A 27,200-nucleotide genomic window follows, 5' to 3' on the forward strand; every position below is an offset into this window, starting at 1 on the left:
TAAATATTGTTAAGATTCTACCAAATGATTTCAATTCTTTGTTGTTTATCATACTGCAGTAATAATTTATGAAGGTACTAATTTCAATTACTACCACTGGATGATATAATTTTTAAAATATAAAAGATTAGCAGGTGTTAAAATGTATCAAACGTTGCTTAATATGTTTTACATTAGCAATAAAGATGAATATTTTCCTTATGTTTATCTTGTCAAGTCAGAATGTTATCAAATTTTCAGAGGAATGCTGGAGCCAAAAGGACAAACTGGAACTTACCTTCCTGATTCAGATTCAAGAGCGTCATCAGTGAACGTTTCTGCATTAAAATCCAAAGGTTCCGCATCCTGAAGAAGTTCTATTCGGTCCCTTTCAGTCCTGTTATTAGCCCTGGTATATTTAGATGTCGCTGCAAAAGAAGAAAAAAATTTCCACTTTCTATTGTCTTTATGGGTCACAGTCTACAGACACACAGCAAGCCAAGATTATAAAAGATCTGAATTTTCATTGTGAAGACAATATTAAGAAGGATAACTACATGGTTATCTTAAAATTATATTAAAATGATTAATAGTATGATAGAAAATAACAAAGAAGAGTTCTCCTTTGTATGTAGTCTAAGCTCAGAAGCAGCTACAGCAACAGAATTAGTATTTAACTTCACCACAGATGGTGACTGCAGCCACAAAATTAAAAGACACTTGCTCCTTGGAAGAATAGCTATGACAAACCTAGGCAGTATATTAAAAAGAAGAGACATCATTTTGCTGACAAAGGTCCATATAGTCAAAGCTATGGTTTTTCTAGTAGTCAGGTATGGATGTGAGAGTTGGACCATAAAGAAGGCTGAGCACTGAAGAATTGATGCTTTCGAACTCTGGTGTTGAAGAAGACTGTTGAGAGTTCCTTGGACAGCAAGGAGATCAAACCAGTCAATCCTAAAGGAAATCAACCCTGAATATTCTTGGAAGGACTGGTGCTGAAGCCGAACTTTCAGTACTTTGGTCACATGATTCAAAAAGCTGATTCACTGGAAAAGACTCTGATGCTGGGAAAGATTGAGGGCAACAGGATAAGGAGATGACAGATGATGAGATTGTCGGAGGGCATCACTGAGTCAATGGACATGAGTTTGAGCACACTCTGGGAGATAGTGAAGAACTGGGAAGCCTGGCATGTGGCAGTGCATGGGTTCGCAAAGAGTTAGACACAACTTAGCGAGTGAACAATAACAGCAATCATAACAGCAAAATTGTTCACAATTAAATAAGTTTCAACTGGTTTCATAGTGAATCCAGGGGCTGCTACATCTCATTTCGCAACTACGATTTCAAGGTGCAATCAACTCAAACTCTCCAAGAAAGGACTGACTCTTTTTTCCATGGGGCAAGAATTCAGGGAAGCAATGTCCAACAGAAACAAACTGCAAGCCTTGTATTTACTTTTTACTAGTAAATACATTTAAAAAGTAAAAAGAAATAGTTGAAATTAATTTTAACATATTTAACCCAATATATCCAAAATATTATCATTTCAATATGGGGCACCAGCTACCCTGAAAATGCTTAACAGCCATATGTGGCCAATGGTTACCATCTTGATCAGCACAGATCTAGAAAACTAATTCTCCTTTCCCTATATGAATGATGTTTTCGCCATAAAAACCTAAATTTTCACAGTGTTATTTTGAGCAGCTCAACAGCTTCAAAACAAACCATGACCCAGCTCTTTTTGAAAATTTAAGGCAAGCCAATTCTCTCTTACCTTACATTGTTGTCATCTTGGACTCTGCCCTCCACTGTTTCATTCATTCAGCAAATACTGGTTGCCTCCCACATGCCAGGTTCTAACTCATCATCCTAAGGTTTTGTGTTTCCTCTTAACCATTCTCCTATAACCCCCAGATCTCTGCACTTTGTTAAGTCCAAATCCAAGATAAGCTTCCAAATATCTTTGTAGAATTATCCCTTTATTTCCTAGCTTTAATTGAAACTTCAGCTTTCTCTTATTTCTTTTATGCTAAATCTCATCCAAACACATCCTCTCTTCTTTATCTCCAGGGTTATCTCAAGGATGCTTATTTTAAGCCCTCATCATTTTTTTGTTTTTTAATTTATCTTTAATTGCAGGATAATGGCTTTACAATGTTGTGTTGGTTTCTTCCATAAAACAAATATTGTGTATTAATGCCTTCATCATTTTCTGACTGCATTACTACAACAGACACTAAACTGGGTTGTGTCTCACTTCTCTGGAAATAACACTTTATATAGATGCCAAATTCATCTTTCTAAACCAAAAATCTGAGCATGCTTCTTTCCATACTGAAATCTTATCTGTGGGATAAAATCCAAACTTCTAAGCATGATAATATGTTTCCCAACTATCTCTGTAGTCTCTCCTCTCATCAGGCTTCTCATACTTCAGGTTCTAGTCATAGAGGAAAATCTACATTTCCCCAAAAGTTCTCTCATGTTGCTCATTCTTTGTTCTGCCTAAAAACCCCTTCAACTGGCTAAGTACTACTCATGCCTAAATAGTATTTCTTTATAACAGAAATCCTTTCCCAATGAAGAATTCTTTTTCCTCCCTTGAGCTGAGTCGTTCAGCATCATGTATGCAGCCTTACATTCTCTTAGCATCCCTGCATCTCTCCTCTGCCTTCTACTCAGTGCTGGATCCTGCACAAATAGGTCTCTTGTCACCCTCCCAGAAGCATATGACAAAATCAAGAATGTGGGGAGGCTTCCTGACCCAACCCACTGGCCAATGTCTTCTGCTTGGTATCAGTTCCTCATTCAATTAAGGGCAAACCAAGGATGGAAATTATCTTCTTTGTACTCCTAGGAAAGTACCTGACACATAAGAGTCAGTCAGTAATTTATTATAAAAATGACCAAATAGCCTGAAACACATCTAGGTTAATAGAAACCAATACCTGTCAAAAATATGCCTTGGGATAAGGTCTATTATTTAGATAGTATAATGACAACTATTCATTTGATGTCCCAGATGTCTCCTTCTCCTACCTAATGCATATTTGACTTTCCTCTTCCTCCCATATACTGAGGGATGAAAAAAGGAAAGTCACTGCAGAACCTCACTTATTGTTCTATAAAGGCATTTTCTCAGTCTCTGTACAAGCAAGCATAAGAAAAAAATTTCTTAAGAAAACTAGATAATAAACTACTTACGTCGATTGGTACTCATTTCTGAGAAGTTTGATTCTTTTGGGTCAATGTGAACATTTCTGTTTCTAGTGGAATCTTCTCTACTGTGTCCATAACGCTCTTTCCATTCCTAGAAAAGAAACACGAATATATAACACAAGAACACAGTCAGAAATAATTCATCAATGATAACAGATTTAGATTATATATGTAGAGTAATATAATCTAATTCTTATTCATCAGGAATTTGTCCGATAATCAGTATAATTAGCACAGTGCCTTTAGAAATCATAGATAATTTCCTTTATTTCTAAATGATTTTAATAGTCATCAAACTTAACTTGAAGACATTTATAGACATTTTTGCTGGCTATGATTATTTTAAGTTATTGACTTCCATCTAAAATGTCAAAATAATATTACAACTACAATAAGGTTATCTTGACCACGGAAGGATTATGAAACTCAAAATAATTAATAAGATGTTAATAAAATTTTATTCTATCCAAATAAACTACAAATCGTAGAGACCCAAAAAGTCATTTTTGATAGCAAAATTAAAGTTGTAGATAAACATAATTAGGTAATGACTCACATGGCATTGTGTCTTAACTGCACTAAAATCTTATTAACTGGGATTCTACTCATTAAATTCTTAGAATTGAAAGGAACCCATGCAGTGCAGAGTTTCACTCTAAAATAGCCATGCCAGATGCTTATTAGAAGCATGCTCTCTTATTAGCACACAGGAAAAATTTTATGTTTGATCATCCTGTTCCAATTTTGGTGAACTCTGTGTTTTCACATAGAGCTGAACTCTATTCCACTCTTTGGTGCTAGTTATGCCTTCCAAAATAAAGAACAAGTCTCCCTTTCTATGACATACACTAAAACACACAAAGACAACTATCATGTCTCCTGAGTCTTCACTTCTCCAGTATGGATACACTCAGGTGTTGAAAATTTGTAGTGACTATGACGAGACTTTTCTCATTTTTTGCCTTTTCGGTTCTGTAGGAGGTTAGTTTGCCTTAGCAAACAAAGGACTAAAGAAAAATTGAAGGGGAATAAAATTAATGTTATAACACGAAAAAGCATATTTTTCAAGCAATCAAAATCACTTCAACAGCAAGACTACATTAATTTATTCACTTCTTCAATAAATATTTCCTGCTCCTACCTTAGGCAAGAAACTGCTAGATGTTGGACATGAAGTAATTTATTACTACTGACTTTTTAGAACAGGTCTGACAGAATTCCTAGCATGTATATCTGAAACTATTAAAATTGCCTTTCTGTAAAAATACATCCTATGTCATTGTTCCATTGTTTTCAGCCAAAATCTATTAGATTCTTATGATATTCCACCTAATCTTTAGGTTATAGCAAGTTAGTAAGTACTATACTTACTCTTCTTCTATTTTCACCTTCTTCTTGCCGTTGCCTTTTTCTCTTCTCTAGAGACAGAAAAGTGGTCTCAAATTTGGTATAATACAGTTTAATTAGATATAGAGTAACTGAAGTAAAGGTATCAGGCTATGACCAATTTCCTTTAAATTACTACAAAGTCAAAGGTAATAGGTTATTGTTGGAAAGAACCAGAGAGGTCACCTAACTCCGTAGAGAATACCTTCTCAACTTTTGCTGGAGATCGCGCTTTAGGTTCTATCTAAATAGTTTCAGTGAGGAAGAACTTCCTCCCCATGGTGACCTGAGGCAGCTTCTCTTTTTCTTTGTTTTGTCTTCTAAATTAAATTCATACTTCTTTCTGCATAAGATTTTTTTTTTCCATTACTCTCTTCTGGCTATATACTCGGTGGTTTTTTCCCATAAGATATACCTGACACACTCATCATTCTGCCTATCTTTCTCTAGATTCCTTCTGACTTATCAGTCCTACTCTTGAAAATCTTATCCAGGACTGGATATGATACTCCAGATGAAGTCTGATTAATGCAACAGCAGAAGAACTATTACATTAACTAGATACCACCTTCCTGTGAGAGCATGTGAAGGCTACACTAGCATATTTTAGAGCCATAGTACACTTGGGGTTTATGTTTAAATAAGATCATAAAGAAACTCATGCTCAAGTAGGAAGAATGCATAAAAACCAATGCCCTAAAACTCAAGTTTTGTTCTTCTTTTCCTCCCTATTCTACCATCACTTGAACATCAAGATATTTGATATACTTAGTTTTGAGATGAGATTCCAGTAGAGCACAATGCATTCTAACAGGCTGTTAATGATCACTACATTCTAAAAACCAGCCTTGGTTTGAATGATAACCTATGCAGTATTAAACTAATGGTGATTATTTAATGAGTTTTATATTGTATTCAATTTGACAAATATATTTCAAAGAAAACAAGAAAATGACTCCAATACTAAACAAGGGCATTATTTAGTTGCAGACATATTAATAATTTCTGCTACAGAATTTCTTAAAGACAGATGAAATAACCATGTATGCTTTCAATTTTTTTTTGCTATGAAGGCTTTCCATAGAATTTTAGCTAAAACACATTAATTTGTAATTTCTTAAGACAGATTAGAAGTTTCAAATCATACAAACATTAATTTTGTATTTTGAATCAGTACTTTCTCTTCATTTATTTTAGAAGACAAATCTTACCTCGTCTGATTAATTCTTTTCCTTCATCAACTAAGTCTGATGTCATATCATTATCTCCCATGAACTGCTGGAAACCAAGTAGATTCAAACAACGAGTTCCCAAGCTAATAAAAGTAGAATTTCAAAAAGATAAGCATTATTTCATACTGTAAATGTTTAAATTGGAAGCCTCTGTTGTATTTCTAGTTATCATGTCAAGTTATACAGCACTACATTTGTCTTTCTTCAAGAAGTACTTATTTCCCTTTCTAAGAAACTTAAATGCCCAGTACTCCACTGACTAGGGTATGCACCAAAGCCCGACTTCTTACAGACACAAATTAAGTTAGGCCACTGGCATACTTTCAGAAGATTATTATACAAGGATGCTAAGCAATGGCTATAATACAAAACCAATTTATTCTTTTCTTGTATTCAAACAGCAATTTTAATACACATGTACAACCAGTATTTACAAGTGCAGAATATTCTTGGCTTAGAAAGTCTTAATTATGCAAACTGATTTTCATGTTCTATTTTTTTTATCCTGAGAACTAGTCAATTCTATTTAAATCGGTGTTACTATAAATTCAGAATTGATTACTATAGCTTATCTGGGGGCTATCATTTATATCTTATCTGGTTTTTACTTTAAACCTCATTATTGTGCAGGACAGGAATACTCTGAAAATATGGTACATAAGGAAGGAAGGATTAATATCTGTTAAACTACTATTATGCATCAGATAGTTTACAAATACTCTTATTTAATTCTTACTATAACACTAAGAGATAAAATATTACTTTATAGATAAGGAAACAGAGGCAAAGGGCGTTAAATACTTTGCTAAAGACCAATTAATAAATTTTAGAGCTGAGGATTTAAATCCAAAACAAAACAAAAGACCAAGTTCTTTTTACTACCTTAGTTTTCAAACTTTTTCACTAATGTACTTTTTTTTTTTAACTGAAATCTTCCTCTTTATTTTTTTTTTTTTTTCAGTTTAAGAAAATAATTTATTTCATAGTTTTTCTAAAAGCAAGCTACCATAAAAACTAATTCAGGAATCATAGTAAAAATAGCATCTGGTTAATGAAAGTGAAAGTGAAAGTGGTGTGATTATGGGTGGTGTAATTTCAGGTAATTTTTCTGTTTTCTTTTTTTTTTTTTTTAATAAATTGATTTATTTTAGTTGGGGGCTAATTACTTTACAATATTGTAATAGTTTTTGCCATACATTGACATGAATCAGCCATGGGTTTACATGTGTTCCCCTTCCTGGACCCCCCACCCACCTCCCTCCCCATCCCATCCCTCTGGGTCATCCCACTGCCCCGGCCCTGAGCCCTTGTCTCATGCATCGAACAAGGAATGGTGTTCTGTTTCACATATGATAATATACATGTTTCAATGCTATTCTCCCAGAACGTCCCACCCTCACCTTCTCCCTCAGAGTCCATAAAATTGTTCTATGCATCTGTGTCTCTTATTCTGTCTCGCATATAGGGTTATCGTTACCATCTTTCAAATTCCATATATATGCATTAGTATACTGTATTGTTGTTTTTCTTTCTGGCTTACTTCACTCTGTATAATGGACTCCAGTTTCATCCATCTCAGTAGAACCGATTCAAATGTATTTTTTTAATGGCTGAGTAATATTCCATTGTGTATATGTACCACAGCTTCCTTATCCATTCGTCTGCTGACGGACATCTAGGTTGCTTCCATGTCCTGGCTATTGTAAACAGTGCTGCGATGAACATTGGGGTACACGCGTCTCTTTCAATTCTGGTTTCCTCGGTGTGTATGCCCAGCAGTGGGATTGCTGGGTCATATGTCAGTTCTATTCCCAGTTTTTTGAGGAATCTCCACACTGTTCTCCATAGTGGCTGTACTAGTTTGCATTCCCACCAACAGTGTAAGAGGGTTCCCTTTTCTCCACACCCTCTCCAGCATTTATTGCTTGTAGACTTTTGGATAGCAGCCATTCTGACTGGTGTGAAATGATACCTCATTGAGGTTTTGATTTGCATTTCTCTAATAATGAGTGATGTTGAGCATCTTTTCATGTGTTTGTTAGCCATCTGTATGTCTTCTTTGGAGAAATGTCTGTTTAGTTCTTTGCCCATTTTTTGATTGGGTCGTTTATTTTTCTGGAATTCAGCTGCAGAAGTTGCTTGTATATTTTTGAGATTAATTGTTTGTCTGTTGCTTCGTTTGCTATTATTTTCTCCCATTCTGAAGGCTGTCTTTTCACCTCGCTTATAGTTTCCTTTGTTGTGCAAAAGCTTTTAATTTTAACTAGGTCCCATTTGTTTATTTTTGCTTTTATTTCCAATATTCTGGGAGGTGGGTCATGGAGGATCCTGCTGTGATTTATGTCAGAGAGTGTTTTGCCTATGTTTTCCTCTAGGAGTTTTATTGTTTCTGGTCTTACGTTTAGATCTTTAATCCATTTTGAGTTTATTTTTGTGTACGGTGTTAGGAAGTGTTCTAGTTTCATTCTTTTACAAGTGGTTGACCAGTTTTCCCAGCACCACTTGTTAAAGAGATTGTCTTTTCTCCATTGTATATTCTTGCCTCCTTTGTCGAAGGTAAGGTGTCCATATGTGCGTGGGTTTATCTCTGGGCTTTCTATTTTGTTCCATTGATCTATATTTCTATCTTTGTGCCAGTACCATACTGTCTTGATGACTGTGGCTTTGTAGTAGAGCCTGAAGTCAGGCAGGTTGATTCCTCCAGTTCCATTCTTCTTCCTCAAGACTGCTTTGGCTATTTGAGGTTTCTTATATTTCCATACAAATTGTGAGATGATTTGTTCTAGTTCTGTGAAGAATACCATTGGTAGCTTGATAGGGATTGCATGGACAAAGAAGGACACTACATAAAGATCAAAGGATCAATCCAAGAAGAAGACGTAACAATCATAAATACATATGCACCCAACATAGGAGCACCACAATATATAAGGCAAATACTAACAAGTATGAAAGGGGAAATTAACAATAACACAATAATAGTGGGAGACTTTAATACTCCACTCACGCATATGGATAGATCAACTAAACAGAAAATTAACAAGGAAACACAAACTTTAAATGATACAATAGACAAATTAGATTTAATTGATATTTACAGGAGTTTCCACCCCAAAACAATCAATTTTACCTTTTTCTCAAGTGCACATGGAACTTTCTCCAGGATAGATCACATCCTGGGCCATAAATCTAGCCTTGGTAAATTCAAAAAAATTGAAATCATCCCAGCCATCTTCTCTGACCACAATGCAGTAAGATTAGACCTCAATTACAGGAAAAAAACTACTAAAAATTCCAACATATGGAGGCTAAACAACACGCTTCTGAATAACCAACAAATCACAGAAGAAATCAAAAAAGAAATCAAATTATGCATAGAAATGAATGAAAATGAAAACACAACAACCCAAAACCTATGGGACACTGTAAAAGCAATACTAAGGGGAAGGTTCATAGCAATACAGGCGTACCTCAAGAAACAAGAAAAAAATCAAATAAATCAACTAACTCTACACCTAAAGCAACTAGAAAAGGAAGAAATGAAGAACCCCAAGGTCAGTAGAAGGAAAGAAATCTTAAAAATTAGGGCAGAAATAAATGCAAAAGAAACAAAAGAGACCATAGCAAAAATCATCAAAACTAAAAGCTGGTTTTTCGAGAAGATAAACAAAATTGACAAGCCATTAGCCAGACTCATCAAGAAACAAAGGGAGAAGAATCAGATCAACAAAACTAGAAATGAAAATGGAGAGATCACAACAGACTCCACAGAAATACAAAGGATCATAAGAGACTACTACCAACAGCTATATGCCCATAAAATGGACAACTTGGAAGAAATGGACAAATTCTTAGAAAAGTATAACTTTCCAAAACTGAACCAGGAAGAAATAGAAGATCTTAACAGACCCATCACAAGCACGGAAATCGAAACTGTAATCAGAAATCTTCCAGCAAACAAAAGCCCAGGACCAGACGGCTTCACAGCGGAACTCTACCAAAAATTTAGAGAAGAGCTAACACCTATCCTATTCAAACTCTTCCAGAAAATTGCAGAAGATGGTAAACTTCCAAACTCATTCTATGAGGCCACCATCACTCTAATTCCAAAACCAGACAAAGATGTCACAAAAAAGGAAAACTACAGGCCAATATCACTGATGAACATAGATGCAAAAATCCTTAATAAAATTCTAGCAAACAGAATCCAACATCATATTAAAAAGATCATACATCATGACCAAGTGGGCTTTATCCCAGGAATGCAAGGTTTTTTTAACATCCGCAAATCAATCAATGTAATACACCACATTAACAAATTGAAAGAAAAAAACCATATGGTTATCTCAATAGATGCAGAAAAAGCCTTTGACAAAATTCAGCATCCATTTATGATAAAAACCCTCCAGAAAGCAGGAATAGAAGGAACATACCTCAACATAATAAAAGCTATATATGACAAACCCACAGCAAACATTATCCTCAATGGTGAAAAATTGAAAGCATTTCCCCTAAAGTCAAGAACAAGGCAAGGATGCCCACTTTCACCACTACTATTCAACATAGTTTTGGAAGTTTTGGCCACAGCAATCAGAGCTGAAAAAGAAATAAAAGGAATACAGATAGGAAAAGAAGAAGTAAAACTCTCACTGTTTGCAGATGACATGATCCTCTACATAGAAAACCCTAAAGACTCTACTAGAAAATTACTAGAGTTAATCAATGAATATAGTAAAGTTGCAGGATATAAAATTAACACACAGAAATCCCTTGCATTCCTATACTCCAATAATGAGAAAACAGAAAGAGAAATTAAGGAAACAATACCATTCACCATTGCAACAAAAAGAATAAAATACTTAGGAATATATCTACCTAAAGAAACAAAAGACTTATATATAGAAAACTATAAAACACTGATGAAAGAAATCAAAGAGGACACAAACAGATGGAGAAATATACCGTGTTCATGGATTGGAAGAATTAATATAGTGAAAATGAGTATACTAATGTACTTTTAATGGCAGAATTCTGAACACCATACATGAAGCAAGGCAGAGAGAGGAAGAAGAAAGGGAGGAGAGTGTGTGTGTGTGTGTGTGTGTGTGTGTGTGTGTGTGAATGCATGTGTGTTACAAAGAGAAAACAGTGAAGCAATTAAGAAAAAGATCTCCCATTTTACATCAGTGATGTGTAAAAAATCTGACTAGTTCATAAATTATCTGCTTGTTTTAATATATAAGGAATGCTTGTATGATTTACCAGTGAGTAAAATTGGGGTTTCAGGTGGATGGTCATGCTAATTCTGTGACTTTAAATACTCCCCTACCATCCTTACATACCTGTGGGAATACTATACTGCAGGATGAGATCACTGTCTCTGGAAAGGTTGTAGCTTTGTCTAAAGTGTCAGGAAACAGCTTCATAGGCTCTAGGCAGTTAAGTCTGAATATTATTAATAGCTCTGAGTATGGTTATATGCTAGTAATAAAGGAATTAGACTATTATGGCAGCATTCCAAAAGAAAATTGACCTTTAAAGTCAAGTTAACGCTGAAATGTCTGCAAGGCATTTCTTCAAATATTCCTATAAAACAGTGTATTTTTATATATAAATATATATTATATATTACAACATATATAATATATATAAATTATAAAAATATAATTTGATAATTAATTTATATGACCTTTCTTTTCCTTAAAGACAAACTAGCAAAGTTTATCTTAATTATAAAACAACACTTTTAAAGAAGTATTTTTAAGTTAAACAATTTTCCTTTTAGACATAATTCCTTACATTAAAATTTTATAGTTGACAAGGCACTATCCCATCCATCTATTCCTTGATGCATATGTCAGTCTAATGAGACACTAACCTTAAGCAGAGATGCTAATCTTACCAACATAACCACTAAGGTGAGGAGATAGGATTTATACATCACAAGCTCTTAATGTTCCATTTGTAGTTTATAAACTTTTTAAATGAATAAGCACATAAAAAAAGTTGAGTTTTGAATATCCAAAGGATGACTGGTCTCTTACTTTTAACACATCATTTTCATAACAAATATAAACCTCTGTCTTTCCTACCTTACAGAAAAAAGCTGAAAATATTATATTGTTTATCAGTTCATGGGCTTCCCTGATAACTCAACTGGTAAAGAATCCGCCTACAAAGCAGAAGTCCTGGGTTCAACCCCCAGGTCAGGAAGATCCCCTGAAGAAGCAAATGGCAACCCACTCCAGTATTCCTGCCTGGAGAATTCCATGGACAGAGGTGTCTGGGGGCTACAGTCCATGGGGTCACAAAGAGTCACACACGACTGAGCAACTTTCATTTTCACCAGTTCATATTAAGTTTTATTTTAAATTATAATCCTTTGGCTCCTTTACTTATGAGAAGATAAAATATAGATGCTTTTAAAAAAATTCAACAGAGAATTTATTTCAAACAATGTTTGTCTTTTTACTCAATATCCAAGTGTTAGAATATCAGTATAATAATATACTCTATTTGTAAACTATTTGTAATAACTAATTATACTGAAGATTTAAATGAAAAGTGGTTGGATGAAACTTATTATCAATAAAATTTTTTTTAAGTGGCATTTTTGGTGTGTCATGGAGCACTGAAGCAGTGAAGAAGGTAGGCAGAATACGGGATGAAGGCACTTAACATAGAGATAGGGAAGACAAGGTGCTAGAAGCCAAGGACACCTGTCTTTTAACTCTTTTGAGTCTGATCTTTGCCAAGGTTCTACCAATTTTTCTGATCTGATAAAAAGAGTAGCCCATGTACTTTCCATGTACGGTCTGATTACGACTGCTCCTTACCTGATCTTTCGTGCTGATTATGGTCTGAAACATCTAGAAACCCAAAAATCATTATGTGGAAAGCCCTAAGACTAATACATGCTACCAAACAGAAGCTGGGCAAGCAGATGCTTTATAAGATACACTGGCTGCCATGACCAAAGGCCAGGACTCAAAGTTAACATTCTATTATTAATCCTATTACTTTGTAGACCAAATACTTAGAATAACTCTCTTTTCTTGAAAATATCTTTGCAGGGAGACCCTGACCCAGCACTCAAGCAATCTCTTTAAACTATCCCCAGCATTCCCAAAGCCACAATAAAGCAAACAACTAAAACCCAATCAGTGAATATTTAAAAGAGCTTTAAGGAGAAAGATATCCAGATCTGGATATGTATATAAGAAAAAACAAGCAATGTTAAGTTTCTTACCTAAAATACGTAGCAATGCAGAGAATTACCACCAACATAGGATAATATATATAGAACCCATCTGCAATAAAGGATAAAACTTTCATGGAACCCATAATCTGAGAAGCAAGAAAAAAATTTAAGTTAAATCAGTACAGCTCTATATCTTTCATTCTTTTTCATCATTAGAAAATTTATCCATAACCAGCTATATCAATAAATTTGGAGTTTTCATAAAAGCAGAAATGAAGCACTAAATAGACTGATTTTTAAGTCCTCGTCACAAGAGGAAAAAAATTGTGATTGTGATGTGATGAGTGTTAACTTACTATGATAACTATTTCACAATATATACATATACTAATTATGTTGCACACCTTAATACAATGTTATGTGTCTATTATATCTTGATATGGCTTATTTTCTCCTAAGAAATTAATATTATATAAATATTACTGAAAATCATCAATTACATTAAGACCATAAACATAAAGGTTAGTATTACAGGTCAGGTCTGTGAATACTGCTTAGTTGGACCAAAAAAATTTTGTTTATAATAAAACAAAAGCAATATCACCTTTATCCAATCATTAGTAACTACATATACAATGTGTAAAAGAAAGTTTTAGTAATTTTTAAAAAGATTCTAATGATGCAATACAACTGTTTGCCAGCAGTAAAAAGAAATTTCACAATAATAGCATCCCATATAGATAATGAATCTAAATAACTCTTTTTTACCATACTTACAGATGTATAAGCAGTTGGCTGTGTATTTTGGTGAGAGATGGATGAATCCATGTGGGTCAAACCCAAGAAATTAAGACATAAAGGAGGAGTCAAACGGCAAAATAACCTGCAATAAAGCATAAACAAACACAATACATAAGAATAAAGCAGCAACACACATTTTATGTTATCTTGAAATACACTGAGAATCTTTCAGATCATTCTATTATTCTCATCTATTTGTATTTTGAATTCTTAATACGAACTGCCCTTACTTGGAAGACATTCTGAAAGTCCTATTAATACCACATTCTCCTGAAAAACATCAACACCTACAAAACAAAACTCTAGCCTCAGGATGCCGCCTTTGGTGAGGTTTGCCACTGCTTAATCCCAAGAATTTGTAGAGTGGCTCTGTATGTGCATCTTCTGTGCAATTTAGCTCAATCTTCAAGGTGAATTGTACTCTGTACATAAAAGATCTGAAGTTGTATCACATTATGTCAACTCTGACAACCACAGATAAAAATAATTGTTGGAGCTCAGTTTTTTATTATATTTTTTTAATTAGAGGATAATTACTTTACAATATTGTGACAGCTTTTGCCATATATCAGTATGAATCAGTATTAGACATACGTGTCCCCTCCCTCTTGAACCCCCTTCCCACATCCCTCCCCGTCTCACCCATCTAGGTTGTCCCAGAGCACTGGGTTGGGCTGTGTTATGCAGCAACTTCTCACTGGCTATCATTTTACATATGGTAATGTATATGCTTCAGTGCTTTTCTCTCATATCATCCCACGCTCTCCCTCCCCCTACTGTGTCCAAAATGTCTGTCTCCTTTGCTGCCCTGCAAACAGCATTGTCAGTACTATCTTTCTAGATTCCATGCATATGTTTTAATATATATTTGTCTATCTTTTTCTGACTTATTTCACTCTGGACAATAGGCTCTAGGTTCATCCACCTCATTAGAACTGATTCAAATGCATTTCTTTGTATAGCTGAGTAATATTCCATTGTGTTTATATACCACAACTTCCTTATCCATTCATCTGTCAGTGGTCATCTAGGTTGCTTCCTTGTCTTAGCGATTGCAAATGCTGCTGCAATGAACACTGGGGTACATGTGTCTTTTTTGATTCTGGTTTTCTGAGAGTATATGCCTCACAGTAGAATTGCTGGGTTGTATGGTAGCTTCATTCCTAGATTTTAAAGGAATTTCTATACTGTTTTCCGGGCTTCCCTGGTAGCTCAACTGGTTGAGAATCCTCCTGCAATGCAGAAGACTCTGGTTCAATTCCTGGGGCAGGAAGATCCCCTGGAGAAGGAATACGCTACCCACTCCAGTATTCTTGGGCTTCCCTGGTGGCTCAGACAGTAAAGAATCTGCATGCAATGCGGGAGACTTGGGTTCAATCCCTGCATTAGGAAGATCCCTGGAGGAGGGCATGGCAACCCACTCCAGTATTCCTGTCTGGAAAATCCCATGGACAGAGGAGCCTGCTGGGCTACAGTTCATGGGGTCGCAAAGAGTTGGACAAGACTGAGCAACTAAGTACAGCAGCACAGCATACTGTTCTCCATAGTGACTGTATCAATTTGCACTCCCACCAAGAGTGTAAGAATGTTCCCTTTTCTCCATACCCTCTCCAGCATTTATTGTTTGTAGACTTTTTGATGATAGCCATTCTGACTGGAGTCAGATGATGATACCTCATTGTAGTTTTTATTTGCATTTCTCTAATAATGAGCTTCGTTGAGCATTTTATCATGTGTTTATTAGCCATCTGTATGTCATCTTTGGAGAAATGTCTGTTTAGGTCTTCTGCACACTTTTATACTACGCTGTTTGTTTTTCTGGTATTGAGCTGCATGAGCTGCTTATATACTTAGGCGATTAAATTTTTGTCAGTTGTTTTGTTTGCTATTAATTTTGCCCATTTTGAGGGTTGTCTTTTCACCTTGCTTATGGCTTCCTTCGTTGTGCAAAAGTTTTTAAGTTTAATTACGTCTTATTTGTTTATTTTTATTTCCATTATTCTAGGCGAAGATAGAGGGTCTTGCTGTGGTTTGTATCAGAGTGCTCTGTTTTCCTCTAAAAGTTTTATAGTTTTTGGTCTTACATTTAGGTCTTTAATCCATTTTGAGTTTATTTTTGTGTATGATGTTAGAAGATGTTCTAATTTCATTCTTATACAGGCAGCTGACCAGTTTTCCCAGCACCGCTTGTTGAAGAGACTGTCTTATCTCCATTGTGTATTTTTGCCTCCAATGTCAAAGATAAGGTGCCCAGAGGTGTGTAGATTTATCTCTGGACTTTTTATCTTGTTCCTTTGGTCTATATTTCTGTTTCTGTGCCAGTATCTCTCCATTTTTTTGTGTCATCTTTGATTTCCCTCATCAGTGTCTTATAGCTTTCTGCATACAAGTCTTTTGTCTCTTTAGGTAAATTTATTCCTAAGTATTTTATTCTTTTTGTTGCAGTGGTGAATGGGATTGTTTCCTTAATTTCTTTTTCTGATTTTTCATTGTTAGTATATAGGAATCCAACGGATTTAATTTTATATCCTGCAATTTTACTATATTCATTGATTAGCTCTAGTAATATTTAGGGTTTTCTATGTAGAGAATCATGTCATTTGCAAACAGTGAGAGTTTCACTTCTTTTCCAATCTGGATTCCTTTTCTTTCTTTTTCTTCTGATTGTGATAGCAAGGACTTCTAAAACTATGTTGAATAACAGTGGTAAAAGTGGGCATCCTTGTCTTGTTTCTGAGTTTAGAGGAAATGCTTTCAGTTGTTTACCACTGAGGATAATGTTTGCTGTAGGTTTGTTATACATGGCCTTTATTATGTTGAGGCATGTTCCTTCTATGCCTACTTTCTGGAGAGTTATGACCAGATAAAAAGAGAAACTTAAAAAACAAGAAGCTGGAGAACAGGAAGAGATGAAAATGAAGAGAGGGTATGAATATAAAGAGGTAATATGAGGAGTTATTTTGTGGTGACAGAATAGTTCTGTATCTTGATTATGGTGGTGGTTACAGGAATCTATACACACACACACACAAATGAATAAAGTATAAAAAATGGTGAGAACTAATAAAGTCTGTTGTGGTCTAGGTAACAGTAACATGTCTGTGTAAATTTTTTGCTTTTGACATTGTACAACAGCAGTATAAAATGTCTCCACTGAGGGAGGCTGGATGAAAGTTACTAAGATTCTGTACTGTATTTGCAACTTCCTTTGAATCTATAATTATTTGGGGAAAAAAGATTAAAAAAAAAGCCTTAGAGATGCGTCAGATATTGATTCCTTTTGAAGTTCCCAAAATCCAGCCCTAAAAACCTAATATAACTAGTTTACTAATAGGGACAAACAACAGATTGTGCAATTTAGCCCAAGCTAGACTATGCCAAAGGCTTTGACTGTGTGGATCACAATAAACTGTGGAAAATTCTGAAAGAGATGGGAATACCAGACCATCTGACCTGTCTCTTGAGAAACCTGTATGCAGGTCAGGAAGCAACAGTTAGAACTGGACATGGAACAACAGACTGGTTCCAAATAGGAAAAGGAGTACGTCAAGGCTGTATATTGTCACCCTGCTTATTTAACTTATATGCAGAGTACATCATGAGAAACGCTGGGCTGGAAGAAACACAAGCTGGAATCAAGATTGCTGGGAGAAATATCAATAACCTCAGATATGCAGATGACACCACCCTTACGGCAGAAAGTGAAGAACTAAAGAGCCTCTTGATGAAAGTGAAAGAGGAGAGTGAAAAAGTTGGCTTAAAGCTCAACGTTCAGAAACTAAGATCACGGCATCTCGTCCCATCACTTCATGGGAAATAGATGGGGAAACAGTGGAAACAGTGTCAGACTTTATTTTTTGGGGCTCCAAAATCACTGCTGATGGTGATTGCAGCCATGAAATTAAAAGACGCTTACTCCTTGGAAGGAAGGTTATGACCAACCTAGATAGCATATTTAAAAGCAGAAACATTACTTTGCCAACAAAGGTCCGTCTAGTCAAGGCTATGGTTTTTCCAGTGGTCATATATGGATGTGAGAGTTGGATGGTGAAGAAAGCTGAGCACCGAAGAATTGATGCTTTTGAACTGTGGTGTTGGAGAAGACTCTTGAGAGTCCCTTGGACTGCAAGGAGATCCAACCAGTCCATCCTAAAGGAGATCAGTCCTGGGTGATCATTGGAAGGACTGATGTTGAAGCTGAAACTCCAATACTTTGGTCCACCTCATGCAAACAGTTGACTCATTGGATAAGACCCTGATGATGGGAAGGATTGGGGGCAGAAGGAGAAGGGGACGACAGAGGATGAGATGGTTGGATGGCATCACCAACTCTATGGACATGGGTTTGGGTAAACTCCGGGAGTTGGTGATGGACAGGGAGGCCTGGCATGCTGCGATTCATGGGGTTGCAAAGAGTTGGACACGACTGAGCGACTGAACTGAACTGAGAGCCATCTCTCTAAAATTCTGCTAAGTCTCTTAGCAAAAATTATTCTTTTTGTCTTCTTAGTCCTCCACAATTCAGTGTGAGACCACTGAATTTTTCTGAATCTCAGAACACTTTCTAGACTTAGTCTCTAAAATCTCAAATGTTTCTATTATTACTAACCTATTCACTGACTTCTAACTGGTAAATCCAGACTCACTATGCCCTTCTTTTCCTTCCTAATTTAGCATACCTATTTTAACCCTAAACTTCAAGCAGAATTTAGCTGGCAATCAAAAAGCATCTAATTAATACTTAAACCTAAGCAACTAGCTCATAGAAATATAGGTGTTAGTAAAAGAGCCATAAACAACAAGAAATAAAAGAGACATTCATGTAATGGAGACATTTTCCTTGTTTCTAAACACAGTTTACTTACATGCCACTGAAAAGAAGGCTATAAGCATCAGTTTGGTGATGTGAAGCCAGGTAGTAATAGTTAAATACACGAATCCTGAATACAGTAGAATAAACACAGATACTGAGGAAGAAGATGGAAAGAAAGCAAGCAATCTGAAAAAACAAAACAAAAATCCAGTTTCAGACTAACAGACTTCAGTACTTTACATACTATTATAAGCCTTATCTTTTCATTCCAACTAACATTTATTGACATTCAAAAATTTAAACACAGCAACAGCAGCTTTTTAACCACCTAAGAAAATTAAATTATGAAAAAAAAACCTAAATCTTAATCAGTCCCACATCCTATCCATAAGTTTCAAATCTACCTCCTGAAGTGAGCCTGTTCTCATTCCCTTGGCAACTCTTCACATGAAAACTATAATTTATCTAGCTTCACTGGCATAAAGAGGATCAAAATATTTTCATAAAAATACTGTGCACTATTTTGCATCTTTTCATCTCTCCTCAAATACAGTTCTTAGTTTTTATAGTCTAGGTAAAATGATGAAGCTCATTTTTGGAAATCTGAATAATAACACTGTGGGGAACTTTATTGCTTTCATTATTACTAGAAGAAATATGTGGAGAAAAGATACAACAGTTAAGGATTAAACTTAAACCATGACTGACATTTATTTATGACAGATATAAAATAAACTGACCTCGATATAAATATAATTGTATGTTTTTTCAGCCAGCTGTATGAAGACTGCAAAGAGGGATAAGACAGGTCTAGTGCTAAAGAATGTGCACTCTGACCACACAACTATCACGGAGAATATGGACAACACCACAGCAAGTACCCGATAAAACCAGGGTCGCAAAAGACATTCCCAGTACCACTCTGTAACATAAAAAGAAAAAAATGATTAGGAAAACCATAAAGAAGCCACAGTGTATTTACAGTATTTCAAAATACATCCACACAAGATACATAATTGCAAAGAGATATACTGGTGGAAACAAGCAGACATCATCCTAAGCAAATGATCGCCAGTAACAGAACAAACTGATATTATGGGCCTCCTGCTCTGAAAAGAACACAACATCACTGCTGAGGTATTCCTGCCAAAAATGCAGAACATGGATCTAATCATGAGGAAACATCAAACTCAAATCGGTATAAGTCAAAAAACACAATTATAATTCAACTCTGCATTGGTGGAAATATATACTTTCCATCAGGAAAATTATCAGCATCAAACTTTGAAATGTATATCAAAAATTACATACCAACTGTAGGATTATAAAAATATTGAATAAATCTATTTTCTGGCTCTGGCGATTGAAAGGTATGAACAAACTGACAAGTAGCACTTGTTTCATTTTTTGCTACATCTTCTAGATAAAATGCTTGTTCCAAAAGAATCTGCCATTGTACTTGAGTTCGACGATGTCTCTGAACTGAATAGATTACCTAAAAAAGACAGCACCGGGTATACCTGTCAGTGTTCTGATACAACAGTGACTCAACTCCCCACTAAGGAGCATGTTTTGGTTGTCACAACAACAGGGAAATGCTAATGGCATTTACTGGGTGGGACTGAGGATGTTAATATTCTGTAATATATGTAACAGTTTGCTCAGTGAATAATTCTCCTCCCCAAATGCCAACAGTACTCCTGTCAAGAAACAGGAAGTCAAAACACTTCCAAGAATAATAATAAGGACAAGATCAAAGGAAGTTTCTGATATACATGCATTCAAAATGCCTTTTTTGTGGGCAGTAAATCTGACTAAAACCATCAGAAGGTAAAAAAGCTATATAAAGTTACCTGTTTATGTAGTTTTACCAGACTTTTTTCACTTGGGTAGGTATTATGCTTTTCATCAAAATCTTCATAATCATCCATATTCCTGCCCATTTTTTCCTGATACTCTATAGGGCACTAAAAGGAACAAGTAGATTTTTAGAAATTTTATTTTCAAAAAGATAAAAAATTTTATTTTTGTTAAGAATCTTTCATCCTTAAGCATATCTAGTTTTCTTGCCGATATCTTCCAGATGTGGAGTCACCTACCCTACTATTAGTCATTTAATACACCTATGAACTTGGGCAAGTTAGTTAGGTAGCAAATATAAGAGAAATGATTAGAGAATTGATTCTCATGACTGTCATCTTAGTCAAAAGAAACACTAGCTAATGATTAGTATGACAGATTTAAAACATAGGGAAAGAACTGAATAGCCACATTAAAAAAATTAAAAAAGTGAAACTAGACCACAACTGCACACCATATACAAAACTCAACCGCAAATGGATTAAAGACTTGAATGTAAGACCTGAAATCATAAAAATCCCAGAAGAAAATATAGGCAGGATGCTCTCTGATATCACTCTTAGCAAATATCTTTCTAGATATGTCTCCTCAGGCAAGGAGAGCAAAAGCAAAAATAAACAAATGTGATTACATCAAACTAAAAAGCTTTTGTATAGCAAGGGAAACCATCAATAAAGTGAAAAGACAACATACCAAATCAGAGAAGAATTTCAAATGATATATCCAATAAGAGATTAATATATAAAATATATAAAGAACTCATACAATTCAACAATGAATAATCTGATTGAAAAATGGGCAGAGGAGCTGAATAGATGATATTTCCCAAAGAAGACATACAAGTGGCCAACAAGTACTTGAAAAGATGTTCAACATCACTATTAGAGAAATGCAAATCATCAAAATGGCTATTATCAAAATGACAAGAAATAACAAGTGTTGGTAAAGATGTGGAGAAAATGGAATCCTTACACACAATTGGTGAGAATGTAAATTGATGCAGGCCACTATGGAAGATAGTATGGTGAGTCCTCAAAAAATTAAGAATAGAACTACCATATGATCTAACTATCTCACCTCTGGTATTTTATCTAAACAATAAGAAAATACTAATCCTAAAAGATATCTGTACCCCTATGATCACTGCAGCATTATTTACAATAGCCAAGAAACAACCTAAGTGCCCATCAATGAATGAATGGATAAAGATGTAGTATATGTGTACACACACACACACACACACACACACACAAAAACACAGTGGAATACTACTCAGCCATCAAAAAGGACAAAATCTTGCCATTTGCAACACAGACAGACCTGGAGGTATTATGCTAAGTGAAATAAGTCAGATAAAGAAAAACACTATATGATTTAACTCATATGTGGAGTATAAGAAACTAATAAACAAACAAAACAAAATAAATGAATAAACCAAACTAAATAAAAACAGAGAAAAAAGTAGTAATAGGGATAGGGTAAAATGGGTAAAGGGGTTCCACAGTATGGGTAACTGATGGAAAATAAATTTTGGTGGTGAGGATGGTACAGGGTATATAGAAGTATAAATATAATGTACACACAAAACTTAAAACATGTCATAAATCAATGCTACCTGAATTATAAAAAGACTTACATACAAGTCTTTAAAAATAAACATAGGACAAGGAATAGTTCAGTGGTTCTATGGTTGCCAAGAAGATAAATGGGAAACTCATTTATGGAATAATCATTTTTGGAAGTATATGAATACCTCCAATTCAATACTAAGGCATCAAAATCTTAATTGTATAGTTTCTTTTTAAATATCTATATTAAATATCTTATAATATCATTTATGTTATGAAATATACTTATAAAATAACATGTACAAAGCTGCTTAAAAGTTATTATTGAGAACTTAGTTTATTTTCTTACAGGAGATATGCTTTCAGTGACTACATTTAATGACATTTTTACAACCTATAAAGATCCATCTCCTTCACTGTGTCACAGCAATGATTTTACATTATTTAACATAATCTCTATAGCCACATTTCAATGGAAAATACTGCCAATAAATAATGTTAAACATGTAATAACAAACAAATTTTATGTACAAATTACTATTAATTTACTGTTACCATAAAAATGGAAAAGCCTGGAAGACGTCAATCATAATGCTGTTTGTATACTTTTCTGATGCTTTTATTATAACATTACATTATGTAGATTTATATTTCAAAAGAAAGTAGATGAGAATATTATTTAATTACCTTTTTAAGTATTGTGTCAACACATTTTCTCAGTGGGTGGTTATACTTGATGCTCTCATTCACTTTACGAACTTCCTATAAGAACAGTAAGAGAAATAAAAATATTTCCATTTCTATAGATTAGGTGTTTCAAATCAGGATGCTCTAGGTACTATATATATTCTCACAAGTTTAGTTACAACCTAAATTACTCAGCATATAATAAAGTTCCATTCTCTGAATAAAAGTTCTTAATAACAAAAATAAAAATATAAAATTATAGAACAAATTTATCTACACCCTCACACTTTCTATAAATTTCTAAATTTACTGCCTTATCATTTGGTATACAAAGATGAATAAGCATTATAAAAACTCATGAGGGATCAGGCAAACTTTGCGATTCTAAAAGAACAAGACTTTGTTCTTCCACCTTGCTTCTCAAGCTCAGTTATCTCATTATCTAACATGCAGCAAAGAAACCAGAAGAAGCAGAACAGGCTAAAAATATCACAAAGCACCTGCTCCTTTCCAACAATAGAGTACTTTCAGCAGTCACCACTAATGATTCATTCCACATTTTTAAGATTAAGAGTACATTATATGTCAGCACTGTCCTAGGTGAAAGGTCACCACAATCCATACCGGAGGGTGGAGTGGGAAGACATGGTGTTTTAAGTCTTTCACTAAGATTATAGTGTGGTGATGAGATAATTAAATAAACAATTTAAAGAGTAAGAAAGGCATGAAGGCATTAGGGAAGGGAATCTTTAGAAGCACTAGTTCTCAAAGAATTGCAATATCCTATAATACTACAGGAAATTTTTGAAAAGTTGGAACCACTGTTCTAGGAAGAAGAAACAGTATGTTCAAAGGCTGGGAGGAAAGAATGAACCAACCAGGATATTAAAAAGAATATTCTGATTATAGGGTAGAGAATGGCCTTAAGGGATGTAAAACTGGAGGCAGAGAAACCATAGGGTGTATAGACAAAGCTGCAAAAAAATAAAATATATATGGAAAAAAATACTATCCTTAATATATGAAGCATTTTAAAAAATCAATAGAAAAATGGGAAGCTATAGAGGAAATGCAACTGGCCAATAAATAAATGAAAAAATATTCAATCTCACTAAAAAAACTACAAGTCTTTAAGGACAGTTTTCTTGCAAAATTATAAAAAATTGCTATTTTGTACTGAGGTAAGACTGTAGGGGTTAAGGCCTCCTATATACAATAAAATGTCATATAACCTATTTGGAAAATAACTTAGCAATATCCACCAAAATTTAAAATACGCAGACCCATGAATAACCTGTACCAACAGACACTGCTCCTGTCAAAGAGCTCAGCTGAGTGAAGAAAAACAGATATGATTCAAACAGAAGTGGTGTGAAAACTGCTCTATAATCTAAAATGGAAAATTTTCTGATGAACTGATTATTTAAACTGAGATAAAAAGCTAAACTGAGGATAGGAGTCAGCCAACCAAAGGAAAGAGTAAGAATATTCCAGACAGAGGGACAGCATGTACGAAAGCCTCCAAGCAGAAGAGAACAAGAAGTTTCAGGAAAGTGAAAGAAATCCAGTGACTAATAGGAAAGGAGAGTAATGGCCTGAGTACTGCTTGATCAGGTTAAAGAGTAAGAGCAAAGTACTCCAGAAGGCCTTAGCAGCAGTTCATTTTGAGGTCAATGAACAGGCCTAAAAACCAAATGAAAAGATTTGGCTTTTTAAAAGGTGCCTGAAGTAATCATTACACTACAATTTTCCATTTCTAAGCTACCTTAAAGTTCTGTTGACTTGTTACCATAACTTTGAATATAAACTATAGTCTGTTTATATTTCATATATGAAAGTATTTTTCCTTTAAATTCTTTAGCTATACTAATAGCTTATTATACAAAAGTTAAGTTTAAGTAATAAAATATTGGTATTAGCTATACCTTATGAATTTATATTTCCTTCAAAGTTCATAATTTTTATGAAGTGCAGAAAGTATTTGAAATAGTAGCTTCTTTTCTTCATATAAAATAACATAATTTTAACTCTGTCATTATTGTATCATTATAGTCAACTCAACATAATTTGAACTCTGTCATTACTGTGTCATTATAGTCAACTCTACACCAGACAAAATACATCAAATCAGACTAAAAGGCAATTTTCAATGGGAATAAGTAGCTGTTTTTCCCTCTCCAAAATCATCTGCCTCAAAAAATGACAGCAGGTAGAGGTAACCTCTGGCCATCTATTTCTTTTGAATGATTTGACATAGCTTATAAGTTTTATTAATGGTGCAAAGAAAAGTAATGGACACACAAGATATATATAATTCACTCCATGGAAAACATACCATAAAACACTAAACTGGTTTTTACAAAATGTATTTGGGAGATTTTATGGATAGCTGAAAAACATAATTAATAATTACCCCCTAAAAAGGTGATTGTGATCTGTTAAAAGATGTATTCAAAACCAGTGTATTTTAAGTTTTCTCTCAAACTAAGTTATCAATAGTCTCATTCCATGCTTTATTCTGCACACCTCCATCTGATTGGTTATCCTAAACCATATACAAGGTGTCAATGATTCCTCACTGCTTTCAAAATACAGTATGGACTTCAGCCTGACTTTCAAGGCCCTCCTATCTGGCTGTATATCTTTCAAACTTTACAAACTTTATCTTTTATCTTATGCTTAATTAGTTTGGTTTTAAAATCTCCTGATATCTGAGCAGAATGCTGTCAACTATGAAAATTCTACACTTCCTTCAAGGCCCAGGTCGTATTTCACTTCCTCCATTTCATCTCCTCCACTGATCACTACTCTGAATCGAAACTTCTCAACACTAAAGCATGCATCATTTACACTGCATTTGCCATATACTGTGAGGAACTGTACAATTTTGTATTCTAGACAGTTAGTATCCTAATAGCTAGTTCCACACAGCACTTCAGATGGCAGGAAGATATTAGGTATTTATTAAATGATAAAAAAAATTTTCTCCACAAGTTTATAAATTTTCAGACATTCAGAAAACAGGAAGGACCCCAAATTCCCTTAAAATACATGGACAAAGAAATCCATATCTGATAAATTTTGGGGGGTGGTGGTGGTGGTAAAAAGTCCAGAGTTCTTTTATCTATGGGAACTTGTTGCTATTTGCAAAACAACCATTAAAAAAAAGAGTGTCTCTTAGGATATAAAAATGGATCAAATTAACACTTTGTACACCTTAAATTTACACAATATTTTACATCAGATATATTCAATAAAAAAAAGTGGTTTCTTATTCACATGGAAAATTTTCTCTTATCTAAAATTTTTTAAATCCCTCACACCTTAAACCTATACTAAAATAGCAAAGAAGGCATCAATTCTAGTCCTTAATTTACTACAGCCTATTTCTAAGTGCAGGACTCCTACATAAAAACAACAACAACAGTAACAATATCTATCTTTATTAAGATACTGAAGGTTCCTCCTGGCAAAACCCAGATCTAGAATAATAAACTGCATTTAATTTATACCTGGTCAAGGAATTTTGCATGAACTCATGAAATCTATATTCCTTAAATATGAAAGAACTGAATTTTATTACCAACTTTTGAGGGGAATGCTAGCAAATGATCTTTCAATTATTTTATTATCAAATAAAAATTTTCAAATTTTTTTAAAAATTCAAATCTTCAGTTAAAAATTTTCAAATATATCAAGTATAAAAATTACCAAATATAAATAAATTTCTTTTGAAAAATATAATATCCATCATATGCCTAAGGAATGCTACAGTTCTTAACATTTTATAAATAAATGCTGAAAAGTCAACATAAAAATTTTCAACCATAATCAATCAGTATTCATTCTTTTGTTCACTTACTCATTCACTTAAAAATGGTGGCTGAGTATCTAAGAATTTAGAGAACCAAGGGAGGTGTTATGGGTTGGAACTCTGTTCCCCCCCAAATCATACGTTGTCTCAACTCCCAGTACTTCAGAATGTAATCTTATCTGGGAATAGGGCTTTCACAGCTTTAACTGGTTAAACTAAGAAAAGGCTTATTGGAATGGGGTGGGCCCCTAATCTTACTGGTGTCCTTATAAACAGAGGAAATTTGGACACAGACAGGCACACAGGGAGAATGTCATGTGAATATGAAGACAGAGATCTACAAGCTAAGGAACATCAAAGATTGTCAGTTAACTATCAGAAGACAGGAGATGTGGTACAAATTTCCCTATAGCCCTCTAAAGGAACCAACCATGATGACACCTTGATCTTGGACTTTAGTCCCCAGAGCTCTGAGACAAAAAATGTCTGTTGTTTAAACCACCCAGTTCATGTACTTTGTTATGGCAGCCCCAGGAAACTACCAGAGAAGCCTTCCCTGAAAAATTCTCACTTGTATTGAGAACTGAAAATGAAGTAGGAATTAGCGAAAGAGAATGGAGAAAAGAGGGTT

General features: G+C 34.5%; 1 protein-coding gene across 15 annotated transcripts in view; it reads right to left on the minus strand.

Moving 5' to 3' along the window:
* LMBRD2 (LMBR1 domain containing 2) overlaps positions 1-27,200 on the minus strand; it is a 75,837-nt gene that overhangs the window by 27,751 nt on the left and 20,886 nt on the right. For all 15 annotated transcript variants that reach the window (XR_014062306.1, XR_014062307.1, XM_081520884.1 and 12 more), the window contains 11 exons: positions 22,756-22,830; positions 20,494-20,607; positions 19,952-20,135; positions 19,381-19,562; positions 18,693-18,826; positions 13,804-13,909; positions 13,075-13,172; positions 5,805-5,908; positions 4,579-4,625; positions 3,193-3,298; positions 278-407 (listed from right to left, as the gene is read on the minus strand). Coding sequence is in view for 13 of the 15 variants with exons in the window: in XM_081520884.1 (XP_081377010.1) it covers positions 278-407; positions 3,193-3,298; positions 4,579-4,625; positions 5,805-5,908; positions 13,075-13,172; positions 13,804-13,909; positions 18,693-18,826; positions 19,381-19,562; positions 19,952-20,135; positions 20,494-20,607; positions 22,756-22,830 (1,280 nt within the window). In the remaining 2 variants the exon portion in view is untranslated. The remainder of the gene's footprint in view (positions 1-277; positions 408-3,192; positions 3,299-4,578; positions 4,626-5,804; positions 5,909-13,074; positions 13,173-13,803; positions 13,910-18,692; positions 18,827-19,380; positions 19,563-19,951; positions 20,136-20,493; positions 20,608-22,755; positions 22,831-27,200) is intronic.

Source organism: Giraffa tippelskirchi, chromosome 8 (assembly GCF_054371585.1).
Source record: "Giraffa tippelskirchi isolate mGirTip1 chromosome 8, T2T-mGirTip1v1.2.pri, whole genome shotgun sequence".
NCBI lineage: Eukaryota > Metazoa > Chordata > Mammalia > Artiodactyla > Giraffidae > Giraffa > Giraffa tippelskirchi.